A 17,957-nucleotide genomic window follows, 5' to 3' on the forward strand; every position below is an offset into this window, starting at 1 on the left:
AGCGTTTTCTTGCTTCAAAATGAATGTTTTTTCCGCTGCATTTGGCGACATGGTTGTTGGCTGGTTTTAATCCTACTACTGTTTGCGTAAATTTAAACTCTGCAATAAAGGCAAACTGCAAAAAGACTGAGTTAAAAAAATCGTCGTCATTACAACATCAAAAAGTTTAACTGCGTTAAAAAATGTTGTTTCGACGCAAAGTTTTTCACCTTTTAATTAAGTCTCCCACTTTCGAATTTTTTTTTTAAAGAATCCGGTTTCGAATTTTAGTTGTTTTTTAAAGAATTCGGTTCTCTTGTCATTTACAACACTGCTAGTGCTATTATGTAACGAAAGACTTGCTGCACATAAATTTAACATATCTAGTTATCTACCAAGGAAAAAGCATCACAATCGATGTGATAGTTTCAGGATTTAAAGCCGCTAAATATTCATGTGTGATGTTTTGTTACTTTCCGAACAATTCTATTCTATCTCCTTCCTCGATGGCTTCGATCTACAGTACAAAATGTGAAGGACGGCAGTCAAAGAAACTCGGAAAGACGAAATAAACCAATTCGCAAATACTGTGACTACCACCGACATTTTGTAACGTGCTGCTTGTGATAAGTGTGGTTTCTAACAAGTACGTCATAATATATTTTATTACTCTCGGAGACAAACCGTATCCTTACCAACAATACAGTTTTGTGAAACAGGAAAAGAAATTAAAGTTCTGAATTTGACGTTCTTACTTTTAGAGCATAATTTTCCATGATGAAACTAATTCTTTTTAACGTAAACAATAAGTAAAGTGTGTGTTACTTTTTCTATTTTTCAATTAACAAAATCAGTCCTTTTTACATTGAACGTTTGCAGACGTTGAATCAATGTAAACAGAAGGGAAATTTTCTAGTTGGGTTTAGGTTTACAGGGTTCAGCGTGTCAGCATGAAATCGGCGACAATGCGAAGATAAAAAAATGATACTGACTGAGTCTTTGACTTAAGTGCAAAATTTACCAGACGCTTAATATCCAGAAAGGCAACAATGAAAGCTTTCGCAGCGTGTGGAAAAAAGATACATTAACCACCCATTTAGACGTCAAATGAAACCCGCTGAGATCAACGAGCAATATTCGATGAATATTTTAATTAAAGGGCATTTAGATGAGTTCCATTTTGTCGTGATATGTATCGTCAGTGACAAAGTCGGGACAACAGTTATCGATCTTTATTGAAAAAATACGTTATGTCTATGAAAAATAATGCTTCGCTCTGCTAGGTCGAATATGCTTCAATGTGATTTATCATACCATTACATTGACAGGAGCTAATTTCACTTCAAACAACTAGTCATAAAAAGCCCATTCACCAATTCACGCAACATGAAATTTGTAAAAACCAACAGCTGTGAACTTACTTCATATTCAATTTAATTGAGGGTGACACTTCATCACTTAAGTAATTGTTCGATTTATTATTTCCTTCAGCTTTCAAACAGCACAGTGACCGTGCTTGTGTGGTAACAATAGAGCATTGACAGGATTGAGTTAATGTTTTGTGCCATCATTTACAATTATTATTTCATCATCAATGTGTCCAGAACGAATATCGAAGCATAACTACAACACGTGATATAATAGCATGTGCATAAAAACGGGGTTAGACAAAATGGTGTACTGATGGGTACTAAAATACATGTTTTTAGTCAGTACAGTAAAAAAACTGGACACGAAGTGTTTTAAGAAAGCTGTAAACACTTTAGTGTTTTTAGTTTCACTTCTTTCTAGCGATGAAAAGAAAATAACTAATTGCCATAATAACTCTTGAAGTGTTGTAGGCCTACCCAGAGCTGTCTGTTTTTGAGTTTATATTTACAAAATAAGGTAAGTTTGTCTTCAGAAGACTATTCCCGGCCAGCCTCCCAGATCAGTCTGTCAAGTTACCCCGGGGTTGGTAGACACCTTGCTGGCGACAAAGCAATTGACATAAAGTTGCTGGTGAAATTTAAAGATGCTTTGACAAGGTTAGTTACTTTAGCATCCTAATCTGACATAAAGAAAAATAATGTGAAATGGAAAACGTATTGCTTTGCTAACGTTTCGTTCGCCATTTTAATGAGCACCCTCATCCTAAAAACAAACTACGTATCATGCTTGTCAATTGTATTTGGTGTAGAACCGCTGAAGCCATTTATTTCTTCAATTTAAGGGATTTATGTTACCCTCTAACCTAAATATAACTAACCCTCACGATAAACCTCCAGAATGACCCACGACGACGTTATTACAACTAGCAACCGATACATTGTAACCGTCACAAATATCATTGTGCTGATTCACATTGGCATCTCTGGCCGACCAAATTAAGCTTTAATTTTGTGAATGAATATTTTCAGACAGACGTGAATCACATCTACCATTAAAAGTCAATGAAATTGTAACCGAATCATGTGAGAGTCTATGAGATGATAGTAGAAGCGTCTAATAGGTAGGCTAATGTTGTTTAGAATTTTTATGACTATTCTTATAATTTATGTAACAACATCACGTAGGTCAAAGCAACATTAGGTCAAATCTGGTCAAAAGCATAATAGTTCCATCTATTTCTGCAACCTATTTTCGTTTCACAGCGCGTATGAGCTAATAAGCTACCACACGATGCTGAAGGACGATAAGTTGTAAGCTGATCAGCGCTTTATTTTTAACGTTTTGTCAGTCAACACTTGTCAGAAGCTGCACAGATAAAACTATCCTGTTTGTCAACAAAATGGCATACCACAGAAAGCATACTGACGAAACAAAGGAGCTAGCAAGAAATAGAGTTAAAAAACTAGCCCACTCCATTTAATTGACAATTGCAAATGTTGCGACATAATTCAGCAACACCCGTCTAGTGAATAGTGATACCAAAATTACAAGAAACAATAGTACAAAAAATTTAACGCAGATGCGCTTTGACACTTTGCGCGAAACGTTAGGGAAACAGCATGATTGGAAGTAGTGCTGGACAACCAAACAAAGCGGTTAAATGTCCAAGCAAATCTTCAGCCAGATTAAAACGAAATAAAAAAGCATCTAATACAAAGTTGAATGGTAAGTTCAAATTTTTTAATATAACTCACAATTAGAGTTGTAAATGCAAAAAAAACGAACCGTTTTTTTTTAAAAAAAACGTGTTTTTTTTTCAAAAAAAACTTGGGCCAAAAAAAACACGCGTTTTTTGTTTTTTTTTGTTTTTTTTCATATTTTTCTGGAAAAGTTGCGAATTTTTTACAATTTGCAGCTTAGTTTCATTACAGTGCTCTTGAAAAACATTAAACTAGTAAAATTGGTTTTATTGGTGTGCTGAAATACCTAAGTGTGTGTGCTTGGCAGCAGCATATGTTTTTTGCATAGCCCTCAGCCTACGTTGTTTCACTTTCTTTTTCATTCTCAGGCATGTTTGTGGCAGTAGACCTGACAAACATTGTATTAATGCAATTTGATACATGACATAATGTAGATGAGTTAATTTCTTTTTCCTTTTATGGAAGTGCCCTTTATGGAAGGTAGCCTACGATGTTAGTATACCGGTAGGCCTACATGGTTATTCTTGTACACACTCAAGGGGTTGACGGAATTTTGGGAAAAACAAGATGGCAGTATTCAGAACACACATTACCTTGTTTGTGGTAATTTACTAATGCAAGCTATTGCCAATAGCTTATTTAAACATGTTTTTAAACTGATAGCTTAACAACGATGAATATGCTTTATAAATGTTGAAACAGAAGTATTCTTTTTATGTGTTGTAAGGTCTTAGACACTTTGTCATTGATAGTTCCTGCAGATCATTTGTGACATAATGCAAGAGATCTTATCACTGATATTTTTAGCTGTCAAAAGTAAGTGCATTTGTCAGAAAAGGTTTAGGTTAATGTTCGTTTCAAATGCCCACCACCCATGTTAACTATTGCTAGTAACTACCAACCATGAATGAAGAAAATTTCCCTTTAAAGTGGAGTTTTTCAGCACTGCTCAGTGTTCACATAGTGAATAAATGCTTCATAATACTTTTCCTGACAAGAATAAAGTTTTACCCATATTAGGTACCGCAATGCAGGATAAAGATACAAAACAAACATCAAAGATGAAAACTTATTTTATTTGGGAACTACGCTGGAGTAAAAAGGACTGAGAATTGACTTCTTGTCGTTACGCACCAATAAAACCATGATGCGTAACTTTAATTTTTTTTTTTTTATTGGGTAGAGGAAAGATTGATGAAAAGTTTGGCAAAAACAGAAAAGTGCTAAAGTCTCAAGGTCCTGCAAACTACAGTAGTTCAATTTGGATGGATAAGTGCAACCATACTTCTTTTAAAAATGTCTATGACAGCACAATGGTGTAGTTAAGGGAAAACAAACATGACTATGACATCACAAAGGAGTATTGAACCTCTTCAGGGAAAATAAAAAACATCAAAATGTTTCCATCTTTCACTACATTTAAATGTAATTTGGGCTAAAAGTTGGGGCTTTAGCACTACACTGCTTTTGCCAAACTTTTCATCAACCTTTCCTCTACCCGATTAAAAAAAAATTTTTTTTAAGTTACGCATCATGGTTTTATTGGTGCGTAACGACAAAAGGTTAATTTCTTTTTATCTGAAAAAGTAGTCGCCAAAACTTGTTTTAATGTTCATAAACAGATAGCCCACCCCAAAAAACATGGGCTAGAGCTAAAAATTATCCAAATATGTTGAGCGGTTCTTGAGATATTGCCATTTTTCTATTGCTTCTTATCTATGAAGCCACCTAGTGGCTAAGGTTACTTCACTTATAACTCGAGAACCGCTTGTGTGATTTTCATCAAGTTTGCACCAAATGCACATCAACTGGAACAACCTCTTGACGTTGTACTGGAAAAGGTGTGGAATGCTGGTCAAAAGTGCTTGTGTTAAGTAGAAAAACAGGACACTGACCACCTGGTCCTAACATGCCCATTAACTAAAATCCCAGGTGGCTTCGAAACTGTACACGAGTGTGGTACTGCATTTAACAACTGGCTCGACCAAATTACAGACAATAGGCTACTTGAGATGTGCCAACCATAGGACACTGTTACTACTATTTGAGACAGTGAGAAATCTTTATGGCTCGTGTGTTGAGACTTGGGATCTACAAAATTGCAATGAAAAAATAGGCCTATACCAGACATATAGTCTAATTTAAAGTAAGTTATACAAGTTATGAGACTGTTTCTTTGTTGAAAGAGACGCTATTGCAATGAGTTTACCCTAATTGCTGCATATTGAGACATTTAATGTCAAAATAAGTAAAAAAAACAAAAAAAACGAATAAAAAACAAAAAAAAACGATAAAAAACAAAAAAAACGAGCTCGTTTTTTTTAAAAACAAAAAAAAACGTTTTTTTACATCTCTACTCACAATCCATTGACTCAATTAATACGAAACAATTGGCAGTCGCGCAAGTTTCTTGCAAAACAACCGCACAGAGAGCTAATGCAGATGGCGCAAAAACGTGTGGAAATCGAAAAAATAAAATAGAAATATTTCGCCAGTCGAACAAAACATAGCACCATTTGTAAAGTTGAATTGTGATTTCAATTTTCTCCTTAAGTATAAACACTAGTAATCCGGGGTTACAAAATCTGTCTTTTTACTTTGATTCATAGATCAATGTGAAAAGGACAATTACTAGAATATTTCCAACGTGTCAAGTCGTTCAACGGTCACTTTGTTATATTGAAACGTTAGTGCAGGACTGCAGGACCTGCCCGCCTACGCAATGGTGAGACATTTCACAAACATCCAGGTAGCTACAATAATAAATCTTCAGCTTATTCAAATAGAACAACAAGAAAACATATTTATTGCTGCTACAAACTTCAAAGCAGTCCTTTGTCTAAAAGCATGTTCTCAGCTAAAACTACTGGCTGTACCTGTACCTACATTACACCTCTTGCTACTGCTTCTTAGCAAATATATTTCTGACTTTGTCTAACTACTTTTAGAACTATCCCTGTTCAACCATTCATGAGTTAACAAAAATTTACTGTTTTTATTAAAATTACGTCTGATTACAGTAAATCTGCGTCAAAAACACCAAAGTTTAAAATAGAAAAGATGAATGAAGCACTTTCATATCGACTTACAAAATTTTTGCCTCTTGTTACAGCCTGAAGGTCCTAGCTATGTTAACGACTGTTCAGCAGTCAACAAAATATAGAAACTGAATAGCGAAGGTCAAAAACAATCTAATTGGCCCAACTGTGCTGCCAAGATAAATGCAAAGCGTGTTTTGGGTAGAAGCGCTCAACAACCTGGGTGGTCTTCGCAGTTACAGTGATCGTCTATGACGCGTGTGCAGCCCACGAAAAGGTGAAAATCTGATTTAATGCTTTGTAAGGAAGATCCTCATAAACCCAGATAGGTTTCATGCAAATGGTCGTACCAAACTGTAAGCGCGCCTTTTGAAGACAAGAAATGTAAGTTTTTATTTTTTGTAATCAATTACTGTTGCCGGGGCTATAATGGCAGCATCTGTTACCACGCTTGTTGTATTGGAAAACTTAAAAGATTTTAAAAACACCATTATTTGTGTAAGTTGAGTCGTCTCTAAAACTGAAAAAAAAGCAAAATAAAGTGAGCATGGTTTTCTAGGTATCACACCACACTACCCATGCCCTGAGTAACGGGGAGCAATAAACTGATCCGCTTTCCAAACTCTGCAGTTCCAAATAATTTTCAAATCGTTCTGTTTAAAATCCAGACAGTAAAAAAATATTTTTTTATTTTTTTCGAAATGGAACAAAACTGAAACAAATAATTAAGCGCCAGAACGAAAAGCAACATATCGAATATTTTGATTCCAACACCTCCGTTTAATACTGCGAGATGCAAACATGAAATTTTTGATGTAAAGAAACAAGAATTTTAAATTCCAATTTTAGATTTCGTGTAATAAAAAACAAAATAATTATGGAGCCAGTTATACCTCGTTGAACCGAGCCAGACCAGAGTGGAGGTTTTACGAAATCTCAAGGCACCTACACTTTGTCTCGTACAAGACATAATTGCTACGTGATGAGGTATTTGTTTATAGCGTAAACTCTTCAATAATTGAACGTTATTGTGACATTAATTGACGTTGAAATCACGAAAAGTAACCATAGCTTTATGTTAGGTGGTTTCTACTTTCATCATGATTCTATACTTCGAGCTGAAATTGAGCACTAAAATGGTGTAAATTGCGTTGAATTATTGTCAAACTACATTGAAACAACGTGTAGACAGAACAGTTTGTTGGTGTCTTAGCGAGACGCCAAATCGCTATTTTTTCTTGAGCCGAATCATTGAACCGATCCCATAATTACGACCAAAATTAAAATTCCATTTAAGCGAGTTAAAAAAATAGTGGATCCATTGAGTTCGATGGTGCCACCGCCACCAGACATTAAAGCTGCACTAACGCCTCAAGAATTTTAATTGAAGCAAAAAATATAAACTTGATATAAAAGCAGTGATCATGTATTTTACTCTTGTACTTGCATTAGCTTGCCTCATAATCATAAAGTAAGTTTTAACCCAGCGAATAAAATCTGTAGTTTTACGTTGATCTTCACAAGTTGAATGTTGAATCAATGTCAACTCAACAGAGTAGATCTTGTCAAGTGGAAATAATCAAAGAATCTTACAAATATTGAATACAAACTACATCTTAGGAGCAAAATGGTTGGAACGACTGGTCAATCTGATCAAAAATTAAGAACCCAAAATGTAGATACTAAACTCATGTTCAGCAAACGTTTCGAAAACTAAACCGTCTTCATTTTCAGTGCCATACATGTGCACACAAGATGCACATATTTACAGCACTGAAGATCAAGACAGTATAGTTTTCCAAACATTTGCTGAACATGAGTTTAGTATGACAACAATTTGGGCTCTTTATTTTTTGATTAGATATTCTATAATAATTTTTAAACTAACTCTTCTTGAAAAGGACATTGATCTAACCCTAACCGCGAGCCCACGGCTGTGTGGTACCCCTGTTAAAGACATGCTTGAAGGTGAACATGAAAGCTTTTTTGCCTTCCCGTTCACTTGATCTAATGTTTCATCTACGGAACATTTGGCTTAACATGACAAAAATCCAGCATTTGAATTTCAGATTTCTAAGTCGACATTTTTTGTTATATGCACATTAAGTAATAGAGAACTGTTGTTTACAAAATCAAATCCGGTACAAGCAAGCGTTGTAGTAGAAGGCGAGCAAGTTACAGGTTAAATTAATTAGTTCAAAATTGAGGGTGCAAACTGGTTTGTACAACTCGGTTCTGCCGGCAACACAACCCAAACAGACATAAATTAGAAAGGCGTCAGTTTGAAAAGTCAAGACACATCAAGAAACAAAAACTACAACAACAAGAAGCTTGCGGCTATTACATTTCCGCGTCTGCAACCCAAACATAGTCCACAGCGTTCATTAATTAGTTTTGGTAAACTTTGAAAGTGGTGTTAAGATAAACGAACAATGTCTGACATTGTGACAACACAAGTGGATCATTGTTGCCAAACTAATACAAGCACAATCGCCAAAGTTACTCAATTGTTGGTTCATAGTCAAGTAAATATTCTTGCACACTTGCTGACACAACCTACTTTCACCAACGTAAATTGAGATCAATGCAACAAAAGTTAGCAGCAGCGCAACCAAGGGGGGGTTATAAACACCCCTTTCAGACTTGTGTGACGTCACAATATTGAATCAATGGTAATAAACAATATTATCAGTATGGACCCAATTATAGTGACGTCACACAGGTCTCTAAGGGGGGTGTAGTGCACAAAACCCTCTGACCGCGCTACAGATTGCGACAAAAGTAAGGTTTCTAAAGCTTTCTGCCATTGACAATTTTAAACAATGCCTCGTGACGACAAAAGGAAAATGACAGGAAACCGTATCGAACCTGACAGCGCAGCCAAGCATAAAGATGATTTCATCTTTAATTTTTACTGGCACTGCTTAGAAAATGCGATTTTTATGAGAATTGACAACGACACAAAGTGTTCACTTTGATTCTTTGAAAATAGAATATATCATAATTGTTTGAGAACACTTCTCAAACTGATCGAAAATACTGTTGTGGTTTGAATTCCGAAACGTCTGTGACGTTTTAACTTTTCAATCAGCAGCCCATGATGTACTCAACAGGTCCAGTCGTTAGCGTCGTCATTACTAAATGGATAGAAAATGTGCTGCTGGGTTTGCAGATGTGAGTGACAAGTTAAAATTACAGCATCTGGCCTCATTGTTTTGTGCATAGGCACCAATTGACAGATGTCAATATTACTGAGCATTTAAAGTTAAACGTAAAGACTTGAGGTGAAAACATGGATCTGCTGCAATTCTTTCCAAGCCAGTTTTTTTTCCAAGATCAGTATGGAGAAAGTGACATTGCTACCAAACAGTAAAATCCGTCATTTTTACATTGATTCAACGTCTGCAGACGTGATATTAGACATAAATCATAGACAAGTTTTCTGACAACTTCAAAGATGATATGTCAACGCCATCACAACTTGCCACTCGACCGACACCTTCAATACGTCAATCAAGGACACAAGTCACAACGGTAACGTTGACTCGCAAAACGACGCGTAATTAGTTTACTGAAAAACGGATCTGATCCTGGAAAAAGTGGCAAGAAAAATAATGACAGGATTTGTTTTCTTTACAAAACTATCAATGAAAAAAATATCTGTTCGTAATATTTCAAAAAAATGGAGAATTTACACTTGACAAGACAAACAAAATTACACGTTTTTATACGTGTATTCTGCAGTTCCAACACAGATATGAAACACTTGCTGCAAAAGAGGTGTTCATTGCAAATGTCACCCAAACTCTTCAAGCAATGAGTAGGCTACTTTTCTTGGAAGAAAGTTATTAATCCAATGGCAAAGCATCAATATAGTGTTTATTGTCACACTGGTTTGGATCATAAATAAAGCGAAAAGTTTGAACATCAAGAGCATTCCTGGGCTTATCAGAGTTTCATCTACGAAGAGACAAAATATGCTTTTCAAATACATATCACTTTAAAATCAATCTAACGTATGGCAACGTATAATTTACATGCAATTCAGTTTCTTATAAAACAGATAGTCATCTGGGCAGGTGCACAAACCTGTAGTATATGCTTAAGAATATGTTATCCCTGCCAACAACGGAACAACATCATGACTCCGAAGCAACGAGTTTCAGGAACAGTAAAACTGCGGTAATGTAGGTACATCTTTGCAACGTTAAAACACCGCTATATGTTCAAGCTTTCAGTCAGAAAATTTTCTCAATTTCAAGCAAACGCTACCCAGGTCCAACAGAAGGCGGCTGGGAGCGACAATTCGATGCTAAAATATGCAATACTTTGATAAATTCGTGCTTCATGAAATTCATCTCAAACACAGTTCGCCAAGTTGTTTACATAATATACATTCGAAATAACGTAAAACATGAATCAAGAACTTAAAATGAACACAAGAAGAAAGTAAAAGAAAAGTTAGTCATTTTAGTGGTTTTAACTTTGATATAAGTTGACATGCGGCTTTATAGATCAACGAAGTCCTTCCCAGTAATTCAATCTTTGAAACTTACTCACAATAACTAATTGAGACTTAAGCCATTCAGTTTTTTTGCTTTAAACGAAGACACATAAAACGCTTAAATTTCAAATCAGAAAAGAATTTATCACAATTCTGCAAAATTTCCTCGCTGCAATTATGTCTCATGTTCATCTTGGTCAGATATTGCTGTCGCATCTTTCAAAATATACAAAAATTTTTGCTAGCCAGATGCATGGCGATACATTTACAATTTCATAAAGAAAAACAAATGCAATACGCACGCAACCATTTGCAGCAATAAATGGCAGCAAAGTGGAATGCAAGGTTTACATGATGTGATGCAACTGACATAATGTTGCAAATGCAAATTACGTAACTGATGATGTAATGTTGTCAGGTGTTTCAGTTCAACAAAGAGTAGAAAGCAATAAAGACGACAACACGGCCAAAAGTATTTTAGGATCTGAAAAATGAAATGGAACACAGAGAGAAACAAAGAAGCGATGGAGAAGTCTTTGCGAGAATCGCCCCAACAGCGACCCCGTGATATCAGAAGTTTAAACAATGACGTGCCAGAAAGAGATTAGGTAGCCTGAAAGGGGTCAAGCCCGTAACCCCTCTGCCTCTGGCCATGGACTTCTAAATAGTAGCATCTGGACTGGAAACTCAGTGGGCAACATGAGGCCAAACAGTTGGTACAACAGCTGGCCAATAGTGGGCCAACAGCCAAGTAACTAACCCTGTTGGTCCACTGTTGGTCAACTGTTGTACCAACTGTTTGGCCTCATGTTGCCCACTGAGTTTCCAGTCCAGATGCTACTATTTAGAAGTCCATGCTCTGGCAATCTACATCTCAAACCTGATCCTTATTTTTGTTTATTTTGCGTCAAAAATATTTCATGTGCATAACAAATGCAGCCATTCTGTCCATCTCAGTCAAGTCCTCCTCGGTGCCGAAAACCAAAAGGTCGGAATGAAATATCTCAGGGATTGTAAACTACACAAAATCCAACCTCATCCTAATGATGTTGCCACCACCACTCATTTGCATTTACTACTTTTGTTCTGAGGTTGACATTTACAAAATAATCTACAGTAATCTTTCAACAATGTGAAGGAGATAATTCCTGCAAATCCAATAGATTGCCTATCAGCTACTGAATGATCATGTGGTTAAACCAACTGTGACAGGCAAGTAAGAAAACACGCCCTTTTTACATTGCTTCAACGTCGGCAGGTGTTGATACGGCGTAAGGAAGAGCGATTTGCTAGCTTGGAGCACTAATGCTTGTTTACCTTTTGATAAGATACAAATGATGATGTGAATCTTTTCTAGCCATTTGAAAACCGATTGCAACCAAATACCGAAGTAAAGAATGCCTCGCGCTTTCAATGCATCAACGCCGGTTCGACACGAGGTAACGATAAAAATTAAACAACGACACGCGGTAAAAGTATAAGTTAAATAACGACCTCACCTGAGATGTGCTAAAAGGTGAAACAACCCGAATTGAACAAGGATGCTGATAGTAATGACAACACATCACTGTATTCTTAGTAGAATAGAGAATCGTATATTTTATTAAACGTAACTGTCATCACTTTAACCTTACGTATATTTTTCCTCGCTGTGGCCTCAATGCAGACAAACTGTTTTTTCTACCTACTCCCATTGGTTGCAGAATGTGATGCATTGGTGAAATAGTTATACCAGACTAGAGTAATATCGGTATGTTTCCAAGTGACTCAATATTCTCTTCGAGTTAATCTCTACAAACAATTTTGTTTGGCCTCACAAACCAAAGTACATTGTTTTCAAAAAACAATCTTTCAAATTTTTTCTGGCGGCTCGTCAAATGCTGAAACATTTCATAATGAAATGGTACGTCTGCAATTCGAACTTAGATAATAATAATCAATTGATCAATGCGCGGTTAGTTCGAGTGTAACTACAATGACGTCATCACTAACCAAATGACGTCGTGCTGGATGCCGCAGCCGTCTCTGTGATTTGGTTTTGGCGACGATGACGTCGCTGCTGATGATGCAAATCGTCCGGATGACGTGAACTAGACGACACTTGAGGGGACGAAGGGTCGTAGCCTCTGTAAAGTCATAAAGTTGGTTGTTACATCACAACAGCAAAACTGACAAAACAAACCCTTGTCAATTCACTCATTGTGCAGATGTCAACGTCATTGAAAGTTTAACGCAGGGGTGTGCAATTTTTCATACTGCCGGGCTAAATATGTGTATCCGGGTGAGACCGCGGCCTACCTTGCCGCGTGGTGAGAGCCCTGAAGGATGCTGGTTCGACGCCTCTCAAGAGCAGTCGGCTGTGTCTTTGGCAGAACACCTAAAGACATACCTGAAGGTGGACAGGAAAGTTCGCTTCCTTGCCTTTCCTGTCTCCCTAATCTTCAACCACCTGACGTAAGCCTGGACATGACAAATAAAAAACAGACAAAGCTTTGCACCGACTTCAACGGAACGATGTGTCCGTGGGAAAATATTCCGGAAAAAGGCTTCCAAACATCATTTGAATGCATGGGAAGCCAAATTAAGGAATAATAACAAAAGTCTCAAAGCAATTTATCAAATCGTTATTTTTTGTTTGCCTATGTATGAAGTATGAATTGCCTATAAAGATAATTCAGTTGTATCTAAAGCGGTTGGTTGAGTTTTTCTACAACCATTATTAAGAGTATTCAGATCGTTTTTTTAAGACATTATTTATAAATGTATCTTATACTGAGAGAGATAACTAACCCCATAAATGACAAACTATTACAAATCACATAAAAATTACTTTTTCTCTTTGTGATCGTTGGTAGTTGAGGACACCACCGATTCGTCTTGAGTCGTTCTGCGACACTCGTTCGGAGAAAAAGTGGAAGAACTTGCCGGAATTGAATTGTCTAAACACGGCCGAGAAGTATCAAAATCTTCGATGTATCGGTCTTCAGGAAAGTAGGTGTACTGTTCTTTTCCAGCGCTATGTTTATTATCTTTGTCTTGATACAATACAGCGGTGGATTCCAAAGATCTTGTGTCGGATTTTAGATTATGACGTATGGCATGGGTTAATTCGCGACTATGCGCGTTTTCCATGTTACGCAACAGCCCACGTTTCAAACTATTGCACCTTACACAATGCAACAATCCCTGCAAAAAAGAACAATGTGCTTTCAGTGATACATTTACATTCAAATGAGCTTTACAACTTTTTGTTTTTGTTTACAATGAGTTCTTTTTCATAGAGGTAAAAAATGATGATGCTGAGAACAAGTTAGCCCCTGAAATTTTTTTTGTTACATGTTTGATCAAAATTATGGTGCCAAACTAACTGCTAAAAAAACAAGCAAGAAGCCAACCTGCTATGCTCCCTCCAAGGTCAAACATTTGGTGAAGTCAATAGTTTTGATAGCGAACTATTTTGTAGTTCTTCAATGAAGACGACAGAAGTAGATTAGTTGCTTGAAAGTTATTTTCAAAAGCCCAGGTAGCTCAAATTGGAGATGGATGTTAAATTTTATTCGGTAGGCCTAACCTACGAATGTGAATCGGGGTCTTTAACGAGAATTTACATTTCCTCTATCATCTCATAGGCTACTGCAGAAAGCTGAACTGATTTGATGAAAAAAAGAACCTTTGGATCAATAGTGCGCCTTGCAGGCACGTTTGATCTATGCTGGTATTTTTGGCACAAACTTTTTGTTGCGCTAGCGAGCAAGGGTAAGATAATTACAGCTCACAATGTTTTGTCATATTTCACATTTAAATGTATGTTAATGCTGTGTTGCCAGATGAAAACATTTACTGGGCGTGTGACCACACTGTGCGAACAAGAAAATACACCATTGCTATAATGACTCGTTCTACGAATGAAAAAGCTTGATTTTAAACATTTTTGTGACTTCTTGCATTGAAAATACTGACATAAGCCTGATATATATTCTGATAGATGGAGTTTTATTTTGAAAAAATTAGTTTTGTACAAGTTCTACATAAGATGATACTGAATCAAAACAAAACCATACATCACACTCGTTTCTTTCCTACTTCTGCAACCGCATCAAAACCAATAATTATTCAACATTGAAACAACATCTTTACAAGGTATTTTAGGTTTCACAGATCACGGGAGTGTCGTAGGTTGTCATCTGGAAAACCATCTTCACAATCTTATCAAGGAAATGTTTGGGCTGACAAGGATCTATCATCAAGCCTGAAGTGTTTTGCAACATTGCCTGCCTTGTTTGTATCAATCTATAACTTCCTGAATACTCACACTCTCTTGCTAACTTTAAACTCATCCGAATAGAAAATTATCAAATGTCTTAAACAAGTTATCGATTAAACAAGAAGCAGTAACTTTCAGTCACAAAATTTATCACTTGGCTACTTTCATGACGGCAAAATATCGTTTAGCTTTGATGCACTACCTCAAAAGTTTTGGGGTCTCTATGTACAATCGTGTATTCTATCTTTCAACTTGAAGACTTCCTCAACAAATTACCAAAGACCGCTCGGACGAGAAGGTTTTTGAAGCGACAAGTAGCTGCCTAAGAAATGACGAAACCCAGACCATTTGTGTGGTTACTATCATGCTAGCCAATCTGGCATTTTTTACATTGGTTCAACGTCTACAAACGTGCATTGTATAAAGACTAACTTGCTGGCGGCGTAAGAAAAAGAAGTTGATAAACGTAACAAGCGCATCATTGTTGTTCAACAAACACATCATTACGTTGATAGTAGTCTGAAGGTTTGAAAATCCACCTGGTCCCACAGGTAAAATTGGTCCTTTTGACATTGACCCAACGTTTTCCTGACGTTAAATCAACGTGGAACGACCGATCCTACTGGCTGGGATAGGAAATGCTGCAGTTCTCTCTCCCCAAACAGCAAAGTCCATCATTTTTACATTGATGGACGTCTACAGACGTTGAATCAATGTAAAAATAACGGAATTTGCTGTCTGTGTCTCGATATAAAATGAAATTAACTTTCGGCATTTTTGCAACGCTACGAATTAAGAATTACCTCATTCTACTCTGAAATCTGCACTGCAGCCACTGGTCTCTGCAACTCAACACGGGACGAGATAGAAAGTGTCATGTGGTAACGTGGTTCATGTAAACCGCAACGACCTTTTTCGTGAACGCGTTTACTGGGCAAGAACGCAAGAGGTTGTGCATTGCATTGTGTTGTCTTATCTTGTGTTGCCTTTGCGCGGTGTCACGAATGTTTGAATGATGTCGTTTCTCTCAAGTGGTAATCAAAAAGTTGCAATACAAGAAAACCAAGATTTGGTCAGTTGAAACCAATCATTTTCATCAGATACAAGAACTTTCTACTGCATCGCAACAATGACTAGCACCAACTAACAATGGCAGAGGAAACGTAGGAAGGTGAACCGTCTAAACTTCAAACCAGCACATGAAACTAAACCACATGAATGGTGAGTTGGACCAAAAGGTTAAAATTACGGAATATAAAAACAACAACACATTTATTTACAGTTGAAGCACTTCTCTGTGTTGTGTAATGTCTTTGGTGTAGTCTCATAATTAAAACAGTTGGTTCTCAGATTCTTGGGACTTGGGAAAGTAACAAATCTGAAACTTGGCCACAGATGTCCTGGAATTTGAGACAATGTTTTGAGATTGAACAATGTGAAATGGTCAAATTTTTTTGACATTACGCTTTCAAAACCCAAAAACCTCCAGCTGATGATACACCATCTTGGAGATGGTACTAAGCATCCATGCTTCTTCTTTGTAATGATCGTTGCGACCTAACAGACAGTAGTGTTGACAGGGGGTTTAGTGGGTACTTTTGCAGCCGGACCCGAGATAATTTTAGGGGCTCAGAGCCTTTTGAAGGGGCCCAGGAACATGAACAAACCACAACGTGTTCTTTGGATGCACCGCATTTTTCTAATAAATGTCTTGATTTGGGGCGCAAAAATCTCATTAGTACCCGGCCCAAAATATCCTAACAACGGCCCTGCTTTACCTACCGGCCTTGCTTTATCTCTCTTTACCCCTTTACTTGCAATATCTGCCTGATAATAATAAATTCAATCCATGCTATCTTAATCAATTCAAAATGGTAGTGTTATTTTGCATTCATCAAACGCTGGCATTTGCACAACAAGCTAACCTCTTAGTGTAATCTATTAAGAGTCGATTTCGCTATTAGTTACAACATCTTCAGCTGTTCAAATAGATTCAATTCAATTTTTGAAAATAAATCTAGCTAGTGCAACAAAAGTTTATTGATTTTAAACTGTGGAAAGTTCTCAAATATAAATCTGGTGAAATATATTGTAGTCCACATAACTAAGAATCGACAATGCTATCAGCAAGTCGATCCAACTCTTTTGGGCCAAAATTGGTTTTTATAATTGGATTCGAGTTTTTGATTGCAGATGCTGATATACAGTGGTTTACTGTACTGATTCACTTATTGATAAGAGTTAACTGCTTCCAGTAGACAAATTGACTGGGGAAGGTTCTGTTAACCAACAAAAAGTTTTATAAAGCGTTTACGGATGTTAAAACAATGTACAAAAGATTGATTTTTTTTCAAATGGATAGCCTGGAAATTTGAAACTGAGAAATGTGGGCTTTCAGTGTGCGTTTGGTGCATTAGCGTGGCAGACACTTCAACGCGTCTGTCAACGCGTTTCTGTGTCAATGAGAAAGATACGAGCCATTCAATCAGACACAGAGCAGCCATCAAATCAGTACTTTTTACATTGATTCAACGTCTTCATAACGTCAAATAAATGTAGAAAGCAACTGATTTGCAAGTTTTGTCTACCTCAAATTTGTCTTTGCTGTTTTCCCACTGAGGAAACATGTGAAAATGTTAGAAAATATTAAAGAGAGCAAAGTTTTTCAAATTTGACAGTACTGTATTTCATTTGAACGTGTGGTTAGCTATGAACATACCAGACTTTGACTTTCTACTGTAAGTTACCCATTTTGTTGATTTTGAGTTTTTACTCGAATTTTATCGACTTGTGAAAGCAGTGAATAACATTTTCATCTGAATATTTGGTCAATTTAAATACTAATCGTATGGTTCTTGTAGTCAGCGACCCGTTACTGGTTTCAAATGATATTAGACAAATTTCATTGCATTGTACGACGCATGTACGAAGCAATGAAATTGGACAGGTGCAAGCAGCCTTTGATCTGTGCACTTGAGTGACAAGGAAGCTTGAAGATGGTAGGATAGGTGAATAGGAAAGTATCAAATTACCTCTTCACGATTATGGTTAGATTAGTAAAAAAAATGGGACTTGAAGCACAAATTTGTGATGCGTTTTTA

General features: G+C 36.7%; 1 protein-coding gene across 1 annotated transcript in view; it reads right to left on the reverse strand.

Moving 5' to 3' along the window:
• The window catches only part of LOC145777328 (transcriptional activator GLI3-like), a 45,079-nt gene extending 31,349 nt beyond the window's left edge, over positions 1-13,730 (reverse strand). Inside the window, exons 1-2 of the mRNA XM_082588685.1 lie at positions 13,423-13,730; positions 12,585-12,718 (exon numbers count right to left, since the gene is read on the reverse strand). Coding sequence (XP_082444811.1) covers positions 12,585-12,718; positions 13,423-13,724 — 436 coding nt within the window. The 5' untranslated portion in view covers positions 13,725-13,730. The remainder of the gene's footprint in view (positions 1-12,584; positions 12,719-13,422) is intronic.
• Between the last annotated feature and the right edge of the window lie 4,227 nt (positions 13,731-17,957).

This window comes from Aplidium turbinatum, chromosome 9 (genome assembly GCF_918807975.1).
Source record: "Aplidium turbinatum chromosome 9, kaAplTurb1.1, whole genome shotgun sequence".
NCBI classification, from domain to species: Eukaryota; Metazoa; Chordata; class Ascidiacea; order Aplousobranchia; family Polyclinidae; genus Aplidium; species Aplidium turbinatum.